The 20,347-nt window shown below is 43.0% G+C and overlaps 1 protein-coding gene across 2 annotated transcripts in view; it reads left to right on the top strand.

The window, feature by feature from the left end:
- LOC135907308 (medium-chain acyl-CoA ligase ACSF2, mitochondrial-like) overlaps window positions 1–20,347 on the top strand; it is a 133,092-nt gene that overhangs the window by 26,221 nt on the left and 86,524 nt on the right. Inside the window, exons 2-3 of one of the 2 annotated variants that reach the window (XM_065438995.2) lie at window positions 9,682–9,862; window positions 18,446–18,574. In XM_065438995.2, the coding sequence (XP_065295067.1) occupies window positions 9,682–9,862; window positions 18,446–18,574 (310 nt within the window). The remainder of the gene's footprint in view (window positions 1–9,681; window positions 9,863–18,445; window positions 18,575–20,347) is intronic. The other variant, XM_065438996.2, reaches the window with a different exon arrangement.

The following is a 20,347-nucleotide window of genomic DNA, read 5'->3' as shown; positions in this document are numbered from 1 at the left end:
TGTACATCCAAACCAAAATGTGCGCGCGGCGTCGATCGCCCGCTCAGCTCAGTTCAACTCTATCACTCTGTTCATGCTAACGCACAATCAAGGCTACGGTGCAGCACTTTTACCCTGAGGCGGAAAACAGGCACATCTAAGCAAGAACAGGCAGAAAACCTGCTGAAGCCCACATGGTAAGGCATTGTAGGACTACAGATGACTCCACTGAAAACCAAGATCAAAGAGGGAGCTCGGTAGCTGGTTTATTGTTGAGTATTCAATATTTCTCCGCAAATAACACGGAAAGCAGTAATATACATTAGGAAAGAACCATAGTGGTGCCACAGAAAAAGTAACATTGTGCGTTATAATGCCATTTTGCAGAAGGATATGTGAGCGCAGGGCCTCATGCCGCTAGCAGACGACAGGAAATGAAGACCCGCCTCCCCCCCCCTCTCGCAACCTAGACTGCAGCGCTCCTACCGGCAAAGGGAGGCAGCCCGAAAAGAGTTGTAGTCAGCTCGATCAGCAGACAGACGTCGCCGTTCAGACCGCTGTCTATTTTTCCACCGTGCCACAAGCTTTAGAGGATGCTTCTGTTTTCTCCGCGAATGAAAAATGGTGGCTGGTGGAAGCAGGCGGCCATTACATTTATTCGCATGGCTCAGATCCGTGAATAACGGAGCCATGGAGAGTGAAGGCTTTAGACAAACTTGCCGTCGTGGTTCGTGCTCCGTTGGCGTTGCAACTTCCAGCATTTATTGTGTTGCAGTGCAAGCTTTGATAGCTGGAATTTATAGGCTACCTAAAATGGATGTCCAGAAAATCTGTGACAAGAACGCACGGATTTATCCTTAATTCTGGAATTTTACGTGCGAAAACCATGATATGATCACAATAGGAACAGCGCGAACAAGACGACGACGGAGTGAAAGGAAACAGGAAGAGCGATGATGTGATTATGAGACATGCCGTGGTGGAGGGTCCGGATTAAAGTGCACCACCTAAGAATTTTAAACGTGCCCCTAATGCACGGCACACGGCAGTTTTTTGCATTTCGCCTCCATCAAAATGTGGAGGCGGAGGCCCAGATTTGATCCCGTGATCTCGTACTTTGTAGCGCAATGCCATGTACACTACGCCCACCATGGCGGGTTTTGATAGGATCTAGAACATCGATGTCTGATAGCATGAGTCGGAAGCTGCCGTTTTCAGCAATTAGTTTGCACAGGTGTCACATTGATTGTGTTTTGCACCCTCCACATTGTAGAGCTGCTAGCTATCGTTGCAAATCGTTCTTTGATCCTGTTTGATTCACTGTGCACTTCACTCTTCTCACAGAAGTGGAGTCCACTGAAGTGGAGTCCTTCTTTGAAGTCTGCTTGGGATTGGTCCTTGTGAAAGCTAGCTTTCTTTGTGTGGACGCAAAGAGCACTTTGTCGAAGCCTCCTGCGAGGGACCCATGCTGGCCTCACTGAAATAACGAATACAGCAAGGAGCAATGCACAGGCTCGAAGGGATTAAAAAAAAAAACGAAGCGAGTAATTTTGTATTGATGGCAGATAAGACCACTTCTCAGTGGCATTTTCTTGCACCTCATTTGTTATTTAATTTAGAAAAACTATTGTAGTCTCTGGAATATGTATACGGGCTGCGTTGCCTGCAATCGTCAGGCTGACAATAGGCTTTTTAAGGGAGTTCTGCTGGTATGCGATAAGTTCCCATGCCGTGGGGAATGGTATGTTGTCTCATACTCACCACCCAGAGGTTTAGAGTGACAGGAGCGCCACAGTAATCGCATTACAGGGTCGAACGAGATATACACGGTAATATTATTTAGTTTTACGCAATTTTTAAAAATCGCTTGTGGGAGATAGCAGAATACTTGTCCTCAAGCTGTTTTAATTGAAGAGCTGAACACTCCCAGCATGACAAATCAAAACAAATATTCGACTTGCAATTTAGGAATGGTAGGTGCTAAAATTGATTGATGAATCCGCTTGAAATTAATGTCTAGGATGAAGGCATTGTCGAGATATCATTTCCCAAAGTGTGGGAAAATACACATTGGCGTTCAAATTACTTTTGTGCTTCAATGCATGAAAGAGGGTTTTAAAGAATGAAAGTGGAACAACAGTGAATTTTTACGACCAATTTGATGGCGCGTACCTCCAAACAGGTGTAATTCTGCTAATATATTCTAAGTGGATACGCCTTGCAAACTCATCCATTTATAATTCGTAAATTGCAATACGTACAGTGAAGTAACTAATATTGAATTGAATTAATGAACTTGTCTTAATAGTTTGAATATATGTTTTGATTTCTCGAGCAAGTAATGTCCACCGCCCTGAATAATCAAGCTAAAGTACTAGAATTCCATTATCTAAATTAAATTATGGGGTTTTACGTGCCAAAACCACATTCTGATTATGGGGCACGCCGTAGTGTTGCACTCCGGAAATTTTGACCACTTGGGGTTTTTTAACGTGCACTTAAATCTAAGTACATGGGTGTTTTCTCATTTCGCCCCCATCGAAATGTGGTCGCTGTGGCCGGGATTCAATCCCGCGACCTCGTGCTCAGCAGCCCAACACCATAACCACTGAACAACCAGGGCGGGTAACTCCGTTATGTGTAACAGACGATTAAAAAAAAATTCGTGAGACATGAAAATTGTCACCTCCTAAAGCAAAGGCGTGGAGTAGCGCGTATAATTTCAACAAAGGCTGTGCATCGCTTGACGTCATCAGACTTGAGAAAAGAGCTTTTGATTGTACAGTACCACTCCGATACACCCACGTGCCACTGTTTTCCACCAAACTGGATTGGGGCCAGTTCTAAGAAAAGTGGCAGTTTCATCCGCAATGCGAAGTACTGCCGGAGTATGTGGTTCAGTACCAATGAAATTGTGCAATTTTGCCTGAATTAAACATTCGGAAATGTGTTAGAGCAATGTTGGAGGGGAAAAGCTTACTTAGTGATACTTTGGTTCACGATATATATAACTTTATTATTTATTAAAACATACCACCAATTGCGATAAGGATTATTGCAGGAAGAGGAAGACAATAACAAGTACAGCCGAAAGAAAAGAAATTGGCACGATTTAGCTGAAGCACACTATATAAATACTAATAAAGAAAAAGCTGTTGCCATCGATGAATGCTTCAATTCAGTGTTCAATAAAATTGTGCATGGCGCGGTGGTAGCACTTTCCGTCACTCATTGTTCAATGGCAAGCATTCAGACTGACACTGATGTTCTCGACGGCTTGCTACGAGCGACAGATAAATTGAAGACACTTGATTCTAATACATTATTGCCCGTTGTGTTTAGGTAGGAGTATATTGTTATTGCAGAGTATTTGAGCATTATATTCGCAATCGCGCTAACAGCTAGGATTATTCCACACGACTGCAAAGTTGCAAGCGTTTTCGGGTACCAAAATTAGGGGAAAAAAAAAAGAAAGCTCGTTCAGAATTACAGGTCAATCTGGCTAGCAGCAATTTGCTGTAAGAGCTTGAACGCATCATTGTTGTTTGAGCAGATTGAAATAGTAAATACCTTCATTCAATCAGCTTCTTTACACCTCATCAGCGTGGTTTTAGGAATGCACACTCATGTATTACGCGACTAGTTTAATTTCAGAATTACATTTAACGTTCCTTAGACAGCAATTTTCACATTATTGCAGTATTCCTTTATGTACAGAAGACTTTTGTCACCGTACCACGCAACCTATTAGAACTTGTACTGATCTCTGTAAACAATAAACATGGAAGTAGTAAAGTGCGTAAAATTATATTTAGATGGTCTTTAAGAAAACTTACTTTTTGACGCCTCAAAACTATTACTGGTAACCGTGAGCACTCCCTCGTGTGACACAAGGGGGCGTATTAGGGCCGTGACTGTAGGTAACTTACAATAATGACATTATTCAAAATATTGTCTTCTAATAAATTGTTTGCAGTATGGTAGGGTAGATAAGTGCACTAGTGGGCTGACAATAAGCATGAGAACTTTTGTACCAAATTAAAAGGGCGGAAGATCGAGAAACGATTGGGCAAGGCATTTGCTGAAAAATAAAAAACCTCCGTAACACCTAGAAACCACGTGTACAAGGATTCTGTAATGAGTGCTTCAAAGAGAAATTTAACGACAGAGTGCCATGGCTTTAGATCAAGTTTTACCACCTCAAATAACACTTTCCCGAACGTCATCCAAAACGTGTCCTTTATTTCAACCACTTGCGAACTCAATACGTGATTCACTGCATCATCATCATCATCATCATCATCATCTCTTATTCCCTTAAAGGGCCTGCTTGGGGTAATACATAAGGGAAGGGGCTAGTACATTTACACAATACACAAAAATTGATCAGTAATACAAAGCGGGGAAAACGTGATGTCACTGAATGAATAAAACACGGGATATACATGGTCAAAAAGGGGTCGCTAAGACATACTAGAAAAGGAACATTACACAGCATACACACGGCGGAGCGAAATACAATTCAAGAACGCTTGCGACAGAGAAGCAAAAATAGAAAAACAAAGCATGATTGAAATGAACAAAAACAAAGGTGAACTGTAGTGATAAAAGGATTACACAGATTGTGTGGATAATAAATCCCGAAATTTTTCATAATTACGTTCGAGGACGATCAATTCGGGATGTTTCTTCCATTCCGCTATAGCAGTAGGCAAGAACGAGTTGAACCACGAAGACGCTGGACGCTCAATGAATGGAAAAGATGACGAGAAGTGCGGATCGGCGGGAGAAGGAGCGTTCCCTGTAAATGTGGAAATGTGTAGTCAATTGGGTGAAATAAACAGAGAAGGGCAATTCAGCGTCGGTATGCTAAAGAAGATAGACTGAGGGAGTTTTTTATATAACTGATGCTGTGCTTGTAGTCATAATTAGAACATATAAATCGTGCTGCGTGCTATTGGACTGCTTCAATGATGTTAATGAGGTAAATTTGATGGGAGTTCCGAATACACGCAGCATATTCAGGCTTTGTGCGTACAAATGTTTCGTAGGCCAGTTGTCTAACAGAGGGTGATGACAAACATAGATTTGTTCTGATGAATCCCAGTGACCTCGACGCGTCTGCTGCAACCTTCATCATGTGTTCTGCCCAGGTTAGTTTAGCAGTAATTAAGATCCCAGGGTACCGATATTCCTGTACTTGCGAAACGGGTGTGAAGTGCAACGACTATGTAGAAGTGGAGTGAAAGTGTTTTCGAGACACGTACACACGTTTACATTTCGAAACATTAAGCTTCATAATGCAATTTGAGCGCCAGTTTTCAATAATATTTAAGTCAGTCTGCAGATGTACGTGATCTTGGTGCTTATTGATGCGGCTGTAAAGTATGCAGTCATCTGCGAATAGACGGATTGTAGATGAAATTTCGTTAGGTATGTCGTTGATGAATACCAAGAAAAGAAGCGGGCCAAGAACCGAGCCTTGGAGGACACCAGATGTTACTTTTGTTGTTGAACAATGCTGACCTCCTATAAAAGTAAACATCACTAGGTCTGTTAAGAGGCAGTACATCCACAATGAGATTAATGGCGCGAGACTGAGTGCACCGAGTTTATTGATAAGTCTTTTGTGAGCGACGCGATCAAATGCTTTCGAGAAATTGATGTAAATGACGTCAGTCTGAAACAAAGAATCAAGGTTAAGATGAAGGTCAGTAGTAAATTTTAAAAAGTTGCATTTCACAGGATAACCCCGGGCGAAAACCACGTGGCTTTGAATAAAAAAAATGAGTTACCATTGAGGTGTTGCGCTATGTGTGAATATGTGATGTGCTCGAGGCGCTTGCAGGCTAATTTCACAAAGGTTAGGGGGCAAACTTTGTGCGAAGTTCGTACAATAATACTTTGGCGAAGTTACAGTTGCACTTCAGTGCAAGTGTCATAATTAATTAACACACTCCTTACTGTGCCTTCATGTGGCTCATAACATATTCCACAGTGCTTGGAAACTGAAACTCGGCTCCGATTTGGTTATCTTAGATCACCAGTAAAAGATTCGATAACCCTTGGGTGACATTTTCGGGCACTCTTATAGCAATAACTTATCGTATGTACCTTAAATACCGCACACAGCTTAGATTTTGTACACGCATCTTCCATAACGTACACTATTTCTAGAAAGCCCGAATTGGAGAACTTTGGAAAGCCCGTACAGAACTTTGGAGTGTTCAAAAAAGTAATTTACTGTAATCGCCGTAGGTGCCAGACATGCTTTGAAATAGACTACATATGATCCCTAAGGAGGCCTCATTCTAACAGGTATTTAAACTCAGTGCCACGTAGAGCACTCCCAAGACTCCGCGCAAACGTACTACGTGCTCGTTACAGTGCTTAAAGAGACTTCGATTACCATACAAGCCTTAAACTTTAGTCTCGTGTCACCCCTAACATGTCCTGTTTTCCTTAAAGGGACTGTAACCCCCCTATACCGTGTCACTAGAAACGTGTCACGAAGGAAGAAGGATTGCACGAGGAAAACATGCAACTTGCACTTTTCAAAGCTTCTTCCTTTATCCGTTTTTGTTCTCTTTTCCGCACTTCAGTGCTTCGCGCTGCAAAAACGTTCCGCCGTGGACCTAAACCAATTCGCCCACATGATTCAGTGTGGTGAAATGTTAGTGGAAATGAAAAGATCATGATTTATAGTGATAGGGACTGCGGATGCTGTTCGCCCTTTGAGTAATTATCGTTTTATGTTGGCATAGAAAGTCACGAAATTGAGCAAATGGCGCAAAGTAGAGCCGCAACCTTAGTACATGTGGTGTAATCAATAAGATTGCCGTACGTAAGGCGGTTGGTGTCAACTGCACCATACTTATTTAACTTCGCAGTATCTAGATTGCATACGCATTGGTACTTTGTTCTATGCCTATTACGACGAAAAGAAATACGCTAAAGAGCAGCGCTGTCTTCGCGGCAATGGCTGCTTGGCGGCGCACATGAGTGTCTAAAGATTTTTTGGTGTGCTGAAGATAAGCCATGTGCTGAAAAAATAAGCTCTGCTCTTATCTGCGAACGGATTTTGCTATCTCAGACAATAATCTTGCCGAAATATAAAAAAAGTAAGAAAGGCGACGCTGTCCTTATCTGAAAACCTCCCCAAGACCCATCTTATCATAACGATCCAATCGATGACATGGGAGTTGTGGTAGAGAAAGAAGTTTGTCGTGTAGAATTGAATGATGGTATCGGTTATGTAAAAGTTAAAGAAAAAATTTAGCTACGACATTATAGTGGCCTGAGCGCCATGTTAGTTCTCGCTATACCAGATATACTCGTGGATCTATTAGAGTTAGGCAAGATGCTAAACAAGCTATAGTGAACTAATAAGTTTGTCCTGAGCAGAACCCCACAGAATGATTGCACGCTGCAACATAAGACGTACTACTGTCTTATAAATAATTAGTTGTGGAGAAGAAGGGGGATTAGAAAGTTTCAACGCAGATAGCATAGAATGCGGTTAGCATTGTTAATTACTTAGTTTGTATATCAGCAAAATGCGTTGGCGGGCTAGTTGGTGCGAATCCATAATTACTTTGTTTAGTGCAAAACAACGGACACAAGAAAGATGTCGAAGATCTTTATTACTTAATACCGCACGATGAGCTATTTGGTAGTGTGATGACGTGCATCGAAGAAAGTGGCAAGGTAGATTTTCTCAAAGCAACGGGGTTCTCCTCGGAAGATTTCTTCATCCTTCTCGAATTTTTTTCAAGTGCAACTTTTATCTGGTTAGAAAATAAGCTATTTATTTAAAAAATGGTTTTTGTATTTGTTCATGTGTGGTGCCTGCTCTTTGTAATATTTTTTTAATCATTTGTCGACCGCGCTCTTCAGAGCGTTTGAGACTGACTTCGTTCAAATGTTTAGTTATGTTGACCATTTTCTTGTTTTGTTAAAACGGACTAACAACGAATGCTGCGTTACGGTAGCTGATATTTTAACCATATTCACTGACAACGCCAAAGGTTTAACTTTCCCACATGAGCCATCTAGAGACGGTAAACTCCAGGTTTTAGATTTGCAGCTATCCTTACAAACAGGTCATGCCTGTTGGATGCACTCGCCACGTGCACGTAAGGAACCTTTACCTTATGCGCCTGCGCACTCAAAGATTGTGAAACGCGCCATTGCTTTGATGTGTCTGGAATCGTCGTTAATGAAATACTGTCATCAGACTACGAACCATAGTTTTATTGCACAATTAAATAAGCTGCAGGCTGCGGGTTACCCAAGTGTGGCGGTGACGTCAATCTCTGACGTATTGCTTCAGAAAGTGAAAGGGAAGCATCACAAAAGTAAATGTGTTACATAAAAGAAGAGGCCTGAAGCTGTGCCGTATTGCCACAGAGTGAATCATAATCTAAAGAATGTCGCCACTAGATACCAAATCCAAGTAGTGTTTTCTTCTCCTCAGAAACTGTCAATGCTGTGCAGCCGCATTTGAAAAAACAAGTAAAAAACCAGACTGTGAACAGAACTACGGGAAGGCTGCAGATTGTAGCATTGGTGTGGTTTATAAGATTGCGTTGTGATGTGGCAAAGTGTATGTAGGGCAGTCAGACCGATGTGTTAACGAGCGCCTTAGAGAACATGAGTATTTCATACCGACGGACACAGGTTCCCATTTCGGGGGGTCGTTCCGCGGGTCTAATGGACGGCCCAGAGTTCGTCGGCCTGAAAACAGCGTTCTTGAAATATACGGTGCCCACGACCACTTCATCAACAATCCGATTATTTGGAATCCGCAGCTCTATCGCAAACGACTTCTTTCTTTTCTTAACCTCCAAAAGTGGCGCAAGCTCATTTTCGCCAATACCCTACGTTTTTTTTTTTCGCTGTAGCACAATGAACGTGCGGTTAGTTTTGGCAGTCGATTGGATGTCGCCTTTCCGTAGAGCGTTGAAACACTGCGGAAACCACATAAGCCGGGAACCAATCACCATGCTACGTCTTGAGAGAAAATTCGAGTGTGTGGCAACACCCGCATAACTGGAAAGTGCGAATTGTAGGAACGGTCAATTTTTGCGTCTTTGCCGCTCTTTTACAGCAAAAGCACAGGCTCTTAAGAGGAAACCTTAGCTCAGGCAAACTGTGATGCTACGTACTCAAACACTCGTAAAACACAGAAATAATCTCACGACACAATTCCAGAACGGGTTAGAACAAAATTTCTTTGAATTTGAGAGAGAAAGTTGGGTTGTGGTGACAGAATCAAGCAGAATTTCAATTTAAGGCACGAATGTTTTACGTTTAGGAAAAACAGTAGCTTTAGCAAAGGAGAAGCACAATGTTTACAAATTCATTACACCATTCTGACGGACTTGCTTTTGCTGTTTCTGCCTCCATGCACGAGTTTGGTATTTGATTAGGGCTCAATCGAGGGCATGTCAGCATCTCTGATTGTTCTCTGTTCAGGTGTCTTGGCCGACTGGTACACGCGTATACAGGCAGTTTTCAGTGCAATACAAACGAGCTGTTTGTTAGCTATTGTGATATGTTTTTGTGATTCTCGTCTTCGTCCTACCCACTGCGTTTTTAATCTGAATTACAATCTCAATTTCGTGTGCGCAGAGGCCTCGCTAATTAACCGCGTTTCAGACACGTCATGAATCCTCACTGAAACACATTCTCTACTTACAGCATATCCAAGTCCGAGAAGAGGGTGAGGTCTAGCTACTGCATTCAGACATGCACGAAGCCGCTATCACCGGACACACTTGGCACCTACGTGGACAGAGCTGCAGAAAAATTTGGTGATCGTGTTGGCTGGGCGTTTGTGCAGGAGGGAAAGCAATGCACCTTCACAGACTTCAAACATCAGGTGAGTGTCTGAATGGCAGCATCACTGGTCATGCTGGTGTTTCAGCAGGTCCGCTTAGCCTGGCATGCCTGCCTGGCAATTGTTCCTCCTGAGTATCGTGTAAATTATTAGCACGAGTCCTTTGTTAAGGGTTCACCAACTCAGTGTGTCAGAAAATGGCGACCAGAAGTGGCACGAAAAAAAAAATGCTGGCTCTCCCATAATCACGATTTGGTGCAAACGTGAAACAGCTACCGGCAAAGCAGCTTGGTTGTAGATGACACTAGCCACAATCTTAAAATGGGTGTAGTGTATGTTCCCAATGGCACACCCCACCATACCACACCGCACTACGCCATACCATGGACTGCTCTATGTGGACGCAATAATTACCTGTCATAGACAGAATCTCATTGCAAGTCCCGTCTTTGTCAACCAGCCATCCGCGGTGAGCGGGACGCCCCTACATGCAAGCGCTGCTTCTAAAATGCGGGACGACATAATTAGACAGTTGCCAAATAAATCCCCTTGAATCAACTGCCTCAGATTGATTTTTTCGACCCCACTTCAAAACTACAATGAAAGGTTTACTTTCTTTAGGGCTTGATGATTACGTCGATTAACTCTGTGGAGTAATTTATTAGCGGCTGTGTCCCATTAATATTTTAAACAAAATTAGCTTAGCCTGCTATGCGAAAATGATTGTGCTTCCCTGAAAATACATACATGAAACTGGTCTTCAAAGTATAAGGTATCCACTACAGCAATTATTATTGATCACAAGTAGCATACACCGAGTTACGGGAGTTAAAGCTGCATGGCTGCAATTGCGGAGAGCAGAGAAAAATATGGGGCGAATTTTTAAACGCATTGCCGCGCAACATTTTTCCCTTTATTTTAATAAAAGCAGCTTACACTTCAACATACAAGCGTCGTCTTTATAGGCAACTTTTAAGACTTAAGCACTGTAAAGAACAAATACAACGCAATACACAAAAAAGAGAGCAAGATGATACAGCACGAACGCCCTTTGTCATGTATACTCCACTATTTTATTCGTGACAATGCTGCACCAACCAGCATACACTGTTACACTACTTAAAGGCGAACGTTATCAGCAATATCAGCACAGATTTCTAAAAAACACCGCAGTTGCGGTCACGACGCACCAGCACAAAAATATCCCCCTGAAAAGAACGATCTCGCTTCCCAGACCACCTCAACTTCTTGTCAATATCTGCATGGTGCAGTTAGAAAGACTGCAAACAAGGCAACAAACCCTGCGTTCCTACGGGAACTCTGAACAAGCTTGTTTGCCACCACCAATGTTGCTCATTATGTTATATCGATATACCCCCGTACACTTGGTGGTAAAGCCAAAATCATACCCACAAACACTTATTTCGCACCTTTTCTGGAAGCTGCCATAAGGATAACACGACCAATTCAAATGCAAAATTGTTTGAATAACGCACTTCTATTACGTGCAACAATATTTCTACTCGAAGCTCTGTACAGTTACTTCTTCATGCAAAAAAGAGGTGAGGCGTGCAGACAGGGCGCAAGAGTAGAGAAGCGGACAACACGAACGCCCACTATCAACTGAAGGGAGCACTGAGGCGAAAAAAGAAAGAAGACACAAAACTCATCTGCGCATGCTCATGAATGTTATCACCCCGTGTCAGTCGGGTACATGTGTTGGTCTACGTGAGAGATAACTGTTGAGGCACTTCATCTGTTCCTCATATTATGTAATCGAAGGCTGACTCACACACGCACTTCCACCGTTATATATATGCCATGCCTCTACCACAAGAGGCGTATATTCATTTTTATGCCTGTACAATATCGCGCATTCATCTAACTCTGGCGTGCAGTTACAATCTTGGCAATGTAGGGAAAGATTAGGAGGCGATCCACTGGTTAACGACCTTTTATGTCCCATTAGCCTCTGATTGATACGCCACCCCGTTTTCCCTACGTAGAACTGGCCACAGCTAAGGGGAATTTTATAAACCACACCCATACGACAGTCAGTAAACCTGTTGTTTTTATTGTGCTTTACTGGACAAATATCTCTTTTTTTTGTATCTTACCTGCTACTTTTTCCTCTGCACGGCAGCGCATATCATACCTAGCTTATTGGGAGCAGTGAAAGGAACAATAACATCATATCTACTTGCAACTTTTTTAAGCCTATGCGACACTGAATGAATGTACGGAATAGCCACTACTCTTTTTTTGCTATTACTGCTTTCTGTAATCACGTCCGTCCCCCTCGAAACTGACTTCTTTAGGCGCTCAGCCACAGTGGCCACTGCTACACTAGGATAACCTGCTCTAAGCCTTTTCCATGTTCCCCTACTTATCTGCACAATCCTGCTTCGTTAGCTTCCTTAACTGCGATATGTATGTTCCGCGCTGGAACGATGACATGATTTAATCGTAATCGTGTCGTCCCATTGGAAGTTGAAATGATGTGCGACTTTTTTCAACCATCAACAGGGCATGCAAGGAAGATTGGAGCTATTCTTTCCGCTGAATCATGGCGCCAAGTTAGGTTTTATCAGGAGTGTCTAAAGGTCCGTTGCGCGGCCCTGAGAGACGGACGCCATTCGAACGGCCCCTACGCCGATTGGAATAGGTTATCCGTGCAAAACGCGGACTTCCTGTGGGTTATGAAACTTCCGCAGCTTCAACAAAGTAAGAGGAAACACCTTTCTAATAATTCACCGTCAAATAGCGTGCTGGTTCTTGGACACACCATCGTAAGTGATACCCATAGCAAAACCCTTGCCTTAGGGCCTAAGCACTGTTTTAAGCCTAACATAAAACCCCTTGACGTTTTAAGAATACCGCGCTGCATAACCAGGTTCGTCCCGGAAGAAGAACGCTCGCGCTGTATTTCAGTTTGCATTGCCAGTATTAAACAATCAAATTCTCATTTTAAGGCATCTGACCTTGTCCGACCGTTACTTAATTACCTTGTGGAGCATAAACGTAGACCAGTAATATCTGACAAGGAAGGTTGGTTCGCAATTATGCCAGATGACATGTTTTCAGAAAAGCGATTTTAGCAATAGTAAAGAATTTGCAGCCAGTTCGGCAGTCAAGCAACGTGCGGTTGACCTCCTGTCAAGACATAATCTTGATAGGGTTGTCTCTAATGTCAAGAAAGCAAAATCTCTCACCTTAGAACTGTTTTTCTCGGCAAAGACTCATAAGCAAGAAATTCCTTTGCATGTAATATTGTCAGAGAAAGGGACGTGGCAGGTCTGTGTCGCTAGTTACCTACAGAACTGCTTAGCTTCATTAGTTTTTTTCAGACCCCTTTTGCCTGCGTAATTCTCAGGCACTAGTTCAGTATTTAGGAGAGGAAAATCCTGGTGATTGTACAGACTTTAGTATGGATATCGAAGACCTGTATTATTCCTTGCCGCATGACGGGTTGCGAAATTCCTTAAATGAGTGCATTAAAGAACAAGTGCAAGAGACGGCTTTTATTGACAGATGCGGTGTTTCGACGAGAGCTTTTCTAGAAATTTTTTCAATGTACTTGAAGTCGACGCTGATTGGGTGGAGAGACGGCGTTTTTCTGCAGAAATCAGGCATTTGTATTGGCTCAAAGGTTGCCCCTATTCTTAGCAATATTTACCTGAGGAAGGTTGACAGCTGCTTAGAAAAAGCCTTAGGTGATAGCGTTCTCAAGATATTTCATTACGTTGATGATTACCTGATTTTCTGCAATAGGGAAGAATTCGATTCCGCTGCTACCTCAGTAAGTGAGCAATTTAAACTTTATGGGGGAGGATTAAAGCTTGCCAAGGAATTTCCTCAGCGACGCGTAATTCAGTTTCTGGACATTTTCTTGGTCTTCGTACAAAATCACGTTTGTTGGCAGTACTCCCAAAGATCTTTGAAGCCGCTGCTAAATTTTCAATCGAAACGTTCCAAATTAGTAAAAAACGGAATTGCCATGCCGTGCTTTAAGTCTTCTCTCACCAGATCTTGCATGCACAAAATGAGCGCCCGTTTTAATGCGTAGCTCCGGCGCCTATTAGAAGCAGGTTATCTTAGTGTAGCAGTGGCCACTGTGGCTGAGCGCCTAAAGAAGTCGGTCGGACGTGATTACAGAAAGCAGTAATATCAGAAAAAGAGTAGTGGCTATTCCGTACATTCATTCAGTGTCGCACAGGTTTAAAAAAGTTGCAAGTAGATACGATGTTAATGTTGCTTTCACTGCTCCCAATGAGCTAGGTAAGATATGCGCTGCCGTGCAGAGGAAAAAGGAGCAGGCAAAAGGCAAAAATGAAAAGATATTGGACCAGTGAAGCACAATAAGAAGAACAGGTTTACTGACTGTCGTATGGGTGTGGTTTATAAAATTCCCCTTCACTGTGGCCAGTTTTACGTAGGGCGAACGGGGCGGTGTATCAATCAGAGGCTAATGGAACATAAAAGGTCGTTAACCGGTGGATTGTCTCCTATTCTTTCCCTACATTGCCAAGATTGTAACTGCACACCAGAGTTAGATGAATGGGCGATATTGTACAGGCATAAGAATGAATATACGCGTCTTGTGGTAGAGGCATGGCATATATATAACGATGGAAGTGCGTGCGTGAGTCAGCCTTCGATTACATAATATGAGGGAGCGATTAAGTGCCTCAACAGTTATCTCTCACGTAGACCGACACATGTATCCAACTGACATGGGGTGATACTATTCCTGAGCATGCGCAGATGAGTTTTGTGTCTTCTTTCTTTTTTCGCCTGAGTGCTCCCTTCAGTTGATTGTGGGCGTTCGTGTTGTCCGCTTCTTTACTCTTGTGTCCTGTCTGCACGCCTCACCTCTTTTTTTGCATAATGAATCCTTACCAACTAGCCCAGCTTTCTGTCGTTCTAAACAGTTACTTCTGTTTGCTAGCGGGTTTTCACTAACATTTATTTAGTTATTTATTGCCTAAACCCTCGACACGGTCACTGGTCGCCGATCGAGCCCTTTAACCGAAGCGTTTCCATGCACCTGCACTAGTCCATAGGCTACCCAGTGACCCAAGTTGGCGGGGAAACGGCTGTATATATAGACAGACGAGCAGGCAGACACGATACCATGCCTGGAGTATACTGAGAATGCTAACTGCACCAAAATTTGGCACCCCTCTCCTCTGGTTTGGAGAATCTTCCCTTAAGACAGGCGTAAGAGATAATTACAGCTTTCTGTTTATATTCTCGTGGTCTAATGACGGTAAGAAAGCAAAAACACTACCAGTACCTCAGTAAAAAGTAGTAGTTTCACCCGAAAGGTGAAGCATCGATTTCGATAGCAAATAATTAGACAGCTATGCGAAGTAAGGATACTAGTTCTGTTGGCCGTTTAAACTTGTAAACATTCGCTTACTAACTGAATTAACAACCATGGTGTCATGCTCGCACATGCAAACAAGAACACATCTCACTTGATGACCGCGCACACTCGCTGTCAAAACGGTGGCGTGAAGAAGCGCGGTAGCAGCAGCACGTAAATTGGCCATCTTGGTGCGTGTCGCTTCAACGTGAACTAGGCGATGAGAACACAGCACACATGAAGTTCTCAGCACTCGGTGCACTCTTTCCAGCGCGATGGAAGACGGCGCATTTCCTCCATGCCTTCCTCCCTTGCGCGCGCGAGATCTAGGCAGCATCGTCCGCTCACATTTGCACGCCTTTACGCGCAAGGAAGGGAAATTATATAACAGCTATGTCTTACCAGCACTCACCTACGGGGCAGAAACCTGGAGGCTTACGAAAAGGGTTCTACTCAAATTGAGGACGACGCAACGAGCTATGGAAAGAAGAATGATAGGTGTAACGCCAAGGGATAAGAAAAGAGCAGATTTGGTGAGGGAACAAACGCGAGTTAATGACATCTTAGTTGAAATCAAGAAAAAGAAATGGGCATGGGCAGGACATGTAATGAGGAGGGAAGATAACCGCTGGTAATTAAGGGTTACGGACTGGATTCCAAGGGAAGGGAAGCGTAGCAGAGGGCGGCAGATAGCTAGGTGGGCGGATGAGATTAAGAAGTTTGCAGGCATGGCATGGCCACAATTAGTACATGACCGGGGTTGTTGAAGAAATATGGGAGAGGCCTTTGCCCTGCAGTGGGCGTAACCAGGCTGATGATGATGACGCGCATGGCACGCGGTCACGATGTTATCGCACTTCGACTCTTTTACGGAACGTTACGACCATGGTGACGCCGACGGCGGAAATCGGCCTGGAGTGGTCATGTAACTGCTGTCACATTAACAAATAAGTCACGTTTATTTTGGACAAACTCTTGTTAAAGAAGCAAGGCGACATAAGACTAACGATGGTAGCGGCCGTCGTGCCTAAAGCTACTCACGTCTGTCGGCTAGGTTAAAAGGCATCACCCCGTTCTAAAGCACTTGCTGGTGCTCGCAAGATCAACCGTTGAGCAACAATGTTTCAGGCGTGACATGTCCGAATACAAACGCCGCGTCTGCCGTCGCTACAGAGGCAACGTACGCGACATTTTAGATACGTGAGGTGCGGCCAATGCCTGGCGATAGAAGGATAACAGCGATATTTTGAAGAACGTGGTCCCTGTCATATATGAAGCCAACAACTCGTGACAGTATTTTAAACGAGCGCAATACTAGCATTGAAAACTTGTTACATAACAACATATGTCTCTTTCTTTTTCTTCTATGCATGTAAAGGCCTTTCAAGAGCTCGTGAGCAACTGGAATGAGAATACTTATGTGCAATATGTTAAACTGTTTGAAAATACGCTGGTCTCTGATGACAGTGTACCATCCCAAGAATATGTGTGTTACCCCAAAAGGAAAGCTTACGCTGTAAACTGCACAAGACAACTGTGACGAACCGTTACACAGCGTATTCAAAGTAAAAATAAAAAAAAATAATTTCAATAAAAACATTGTGTCATTGCGCAAAATTTTGCTTACTTTACAGGGGGTTTGGACGTTCGTTCGAGATTCGCGGCAATGATATCGAAACTAACTGAGTGTCGCATTTGATAATGAATGCCTACGAAGATAGGATGTGCCATAGAAGAATCAAACGAAATGAAGCCGTCTCGAAATATAAAGGCATATTACAATCATGAAAGGAAATAAATATATTTGAGAAGTTTTTGTTAGGTATAGCTTTGCTGGCTGCAAATTGTCTAAAAAAATGTGGCTGCCGAAATGCACAGAACACATGTGCAAACAGATTTCCCTACACCAGAAAACATTTTACATAAAAGTAGAGAGTTTACTTCGAATACCCTGTGTAATGAAATAGAATAATTCTTGTACTTGAGCACAACGTTTTGTTGTCTGAACTACTAGTTCTCTCATCAACTCGTAAAATGAGAAATATAACCGATTACTAGGGCGCTATAACGCAAAGTTATTACCGACACTTCTATTCTATTTTTGTAATCAGTCCTCCACGACTTGTCAAAAATTTCTTTTCGGACCACCACAATTTTGCTTGTCTGCCACGAGACGTCAAGAAACGCGCCAAAAGTTCTTATTTCACATGACGAATTCACACTCATTATGCTTGATTAGACTGAACAAAAGAAAATTGTCATTTTCGTTTGTACACCGTTTTCACCACCAGGCTTCCATTATTGGTCAAAAGCTTTCGGGCTGTGCACCGTTCCCCTGATGGTCACGCGACGTCACAATACCCCCAAAACTCACCATGTCACAGTGACGTACACGCAATTAAGTTGCATTAATATGGCCGACAACATATACATTTTCTTTTCGGAATAGCCGGAGACTGCCCCGTTCGGAAATGAATAGAACATGGCTGCAAGCTGATCGCTCTGGCACTGGCTACTCGGAGCTGCCGGGGGAAATTGATTTGCTTGTGCATAATAAAAATTTTTTTTGCGTGGCAGTATGACATTGTCGAGCCTTCCAGCACGTACATGACACCGCTCAGCCAACTTAGCTGAGGATCCGTTTCATTGGCATTCTGAGCGTTTCGTTGCACGCCACCACAATTTTTTACCAGCCAACGAAAGCTAAGCAAGGAGAAGTGGATCAGTTCCCGACGCCGGTCACTTTGCTTTGAATGCAAACAAAGTGAACTCACGTAAACGAGGAGAGCGTTTCATTGGCATGGTCAAACAGTGCGGGTGACCGCCCGATGCTTTCATCGGCGATTACGTAAATGTGACGTCTTTAGATTGGAATAAAAACAAATTTGAATAGTTTTTTGTCATAGGGCGCCTATTCTCGACAGAAAAAATTCTTCTTCTGGGTACGAGGTATTATGCACGCTGCGGGGCCCTCCGTATTGATGATTTTTCTCACTTTCTGGAGTGCATTACAGAAATTTTCGTTATATACAAGATACTAAAAATACAAGAACAATATAACCTCTGCTGCTGTTTACAAGTTGCACCATCCAAGACAACATTGTTAATTAAGTATGTTGTATATTGCTCGTCCACCACCAGGTCTATTAGTTTATAAACGAACAATGTGGCCTGTGTTGTTGCTCCCGGTGGTTCGCAGGCTTTGGTAGCAAATTGGCTAATAAATTTTTGTCTTTTTTTTTCTTACACATGAAAAGGTTGACCGAGTAGCCCGAGGCCTGCTGTCTCTCGGTTTCTCCAAGGGAGACACCTTGTTAATATGGTCGCCCAACACCTTCAACTGGATTCTGATGGCCGCTGCGATGGCTAAAGTTGGAATAATTTTTGTGAGTGACATCCACATAATTTCTCGAGTGCAAAATTTATGTAGTTGCACTGACTGCTGGCTCTCTTAGACACTAAAAACATAGGTAAAAAGGAGTGCGAGAGTAGTATTGATTACATATGTATTAGCGAGTGATGTGTTAGCAATAAAGCTCCACCTTCAGAGGCCTGATTAATGGGCTCAATATTAGAAACCTATGAACAAGACGACCATAAGTGACATTCAAAATCATAACACTGCAAAAGATGACAATGGAGCAAGTACCAGGAGAAACATGCAATCAACAAGAAGCAAATTTAGTAAATATTGTTACTCAGTTTCAAAAGATGGTTCAGTTGTGATACAAGCAGATATGATAACGAAGGGAAGGGAACCTCAGGCATTTTTCTCCTGGCATAGCTGTTTTCACATTTCAGTGGAAATATACGCATAAAGTATTTTGACTTTTTACGTTTAAAAGGCCGATGTCATTATGATGCACGCCATTGTGGGGGACCCCAGATTTTTTACCGTCTGAGGTTCCTTAAAGGGCAACTCCGGCTTTTTAACGAGATAGCATTAAAGGCCCCGTGTCGCAGAAAATCTGGCACGGTGCATACCCAACCACTCTTCAATCCCCAAAGTTGCTCATACGTTGTTTTTCATTCTTTACAAAATTATTCCTCGGAATTTTGAGAATAACAGCTCACAAATGTCATAAAAAGAAACACCGGCTGTGCATACCTTTTATGTTAGATCTCAGAATGAGAAATTAGAAGCGTGAAATAATAACAAGAAATCGGCCCACGCAAGAGGCCGCGTTTCTTCCAGAAACCTGGCCTTCGAGCAAACCGTTCGCTGCCGGCGTTTCGGTAAACATTAACAGTTACATAAGCTGCATTTGCCAGGAATCGTGAAAAGCAGTCAGGATCTTTGGATGTTATCATGTTCCACTCTTAAAGGCGAAGCTTAAGTGTCTTCCCATTTTTTTAAAGCCATAATACGATATTCCAATTTTCGAATGGCGATGACAGTCCTGTCATCGGCAGCGTGGTTGAGTTTGCTCAGAAACGTTTCAACAATTTTAAATCGCCAATAAATGAGATACCGAAACCGAAACGGTTGGCCGCTTCATGGGACGTCGCGATGAGCCGATGACATTAGATCCTGCACTAACGTAATGTAAACACGCAGAACGCGTGCTGAACGCGTAGCACACGTGGCGGTAATGCCAAGAAAGCGAAGCTGATGATGTCGTCGGACGACACGGGGAGGTTTCCCAGCTCATTTCAACTAGATAGCGGTGATTTCAGCGATGAATTCAGTGACAGTATGAGCGCCGAAGGTGCGCCGTTTGCTTGTGACCAGCCACCACCGCACGAGGCAGTTGACGTGTCCAACTTCATCGCATTGTGCTGCGACAAGACGAAGTGAAGCACCGGTTATCACATCTGTCAAAACGATGATTGTTGGCCTTCATCTCCTTTATAAAGGAGCTAACACCTTTGTTTCTGGGTGATGTGGCGATGTAGTCTCTGAAGTCATAAACACAGCGTGGCCAGTAAAATGCCAGAGATTCCTGGGCATAAGTCTAGAAATCGCAACCAATCTTCCAAAATTCTTATTCAGGAATACTAAATGACTTGCAGCCACATCGTCTGGCGCAGATAATCAGAATGCAAAAGGGAACGTATATCCAAAGTTTTGTTAAGGTCAGTGGGCATCGAAAATTCGCCGGAGTTGCCCTTTAACGTGCTTCCAATACATGGTTCATGGCAGTCATTGTATTTACCAC

Source organism: Dermacentor albipictus, chromosome 7, assembly GCF_038994185.2.
Source record: "Dermacentor albipictus isolate Rhodes 1998 colony chromosome 7, USDA_Dalb.pri_finalv2, whole genome shotgun sequence".
Lineage (NCBI taxonomy): Eukaryota > Metazoa > Arthropoda > Arachnida > Ixodida > Ixodidae > Dermacentor > Dermacentor albipictus.
Note: the sequence above shows the minus strand (reverse complement) of the source record. Positions and strands in the feature narration are given on the sequence as shown.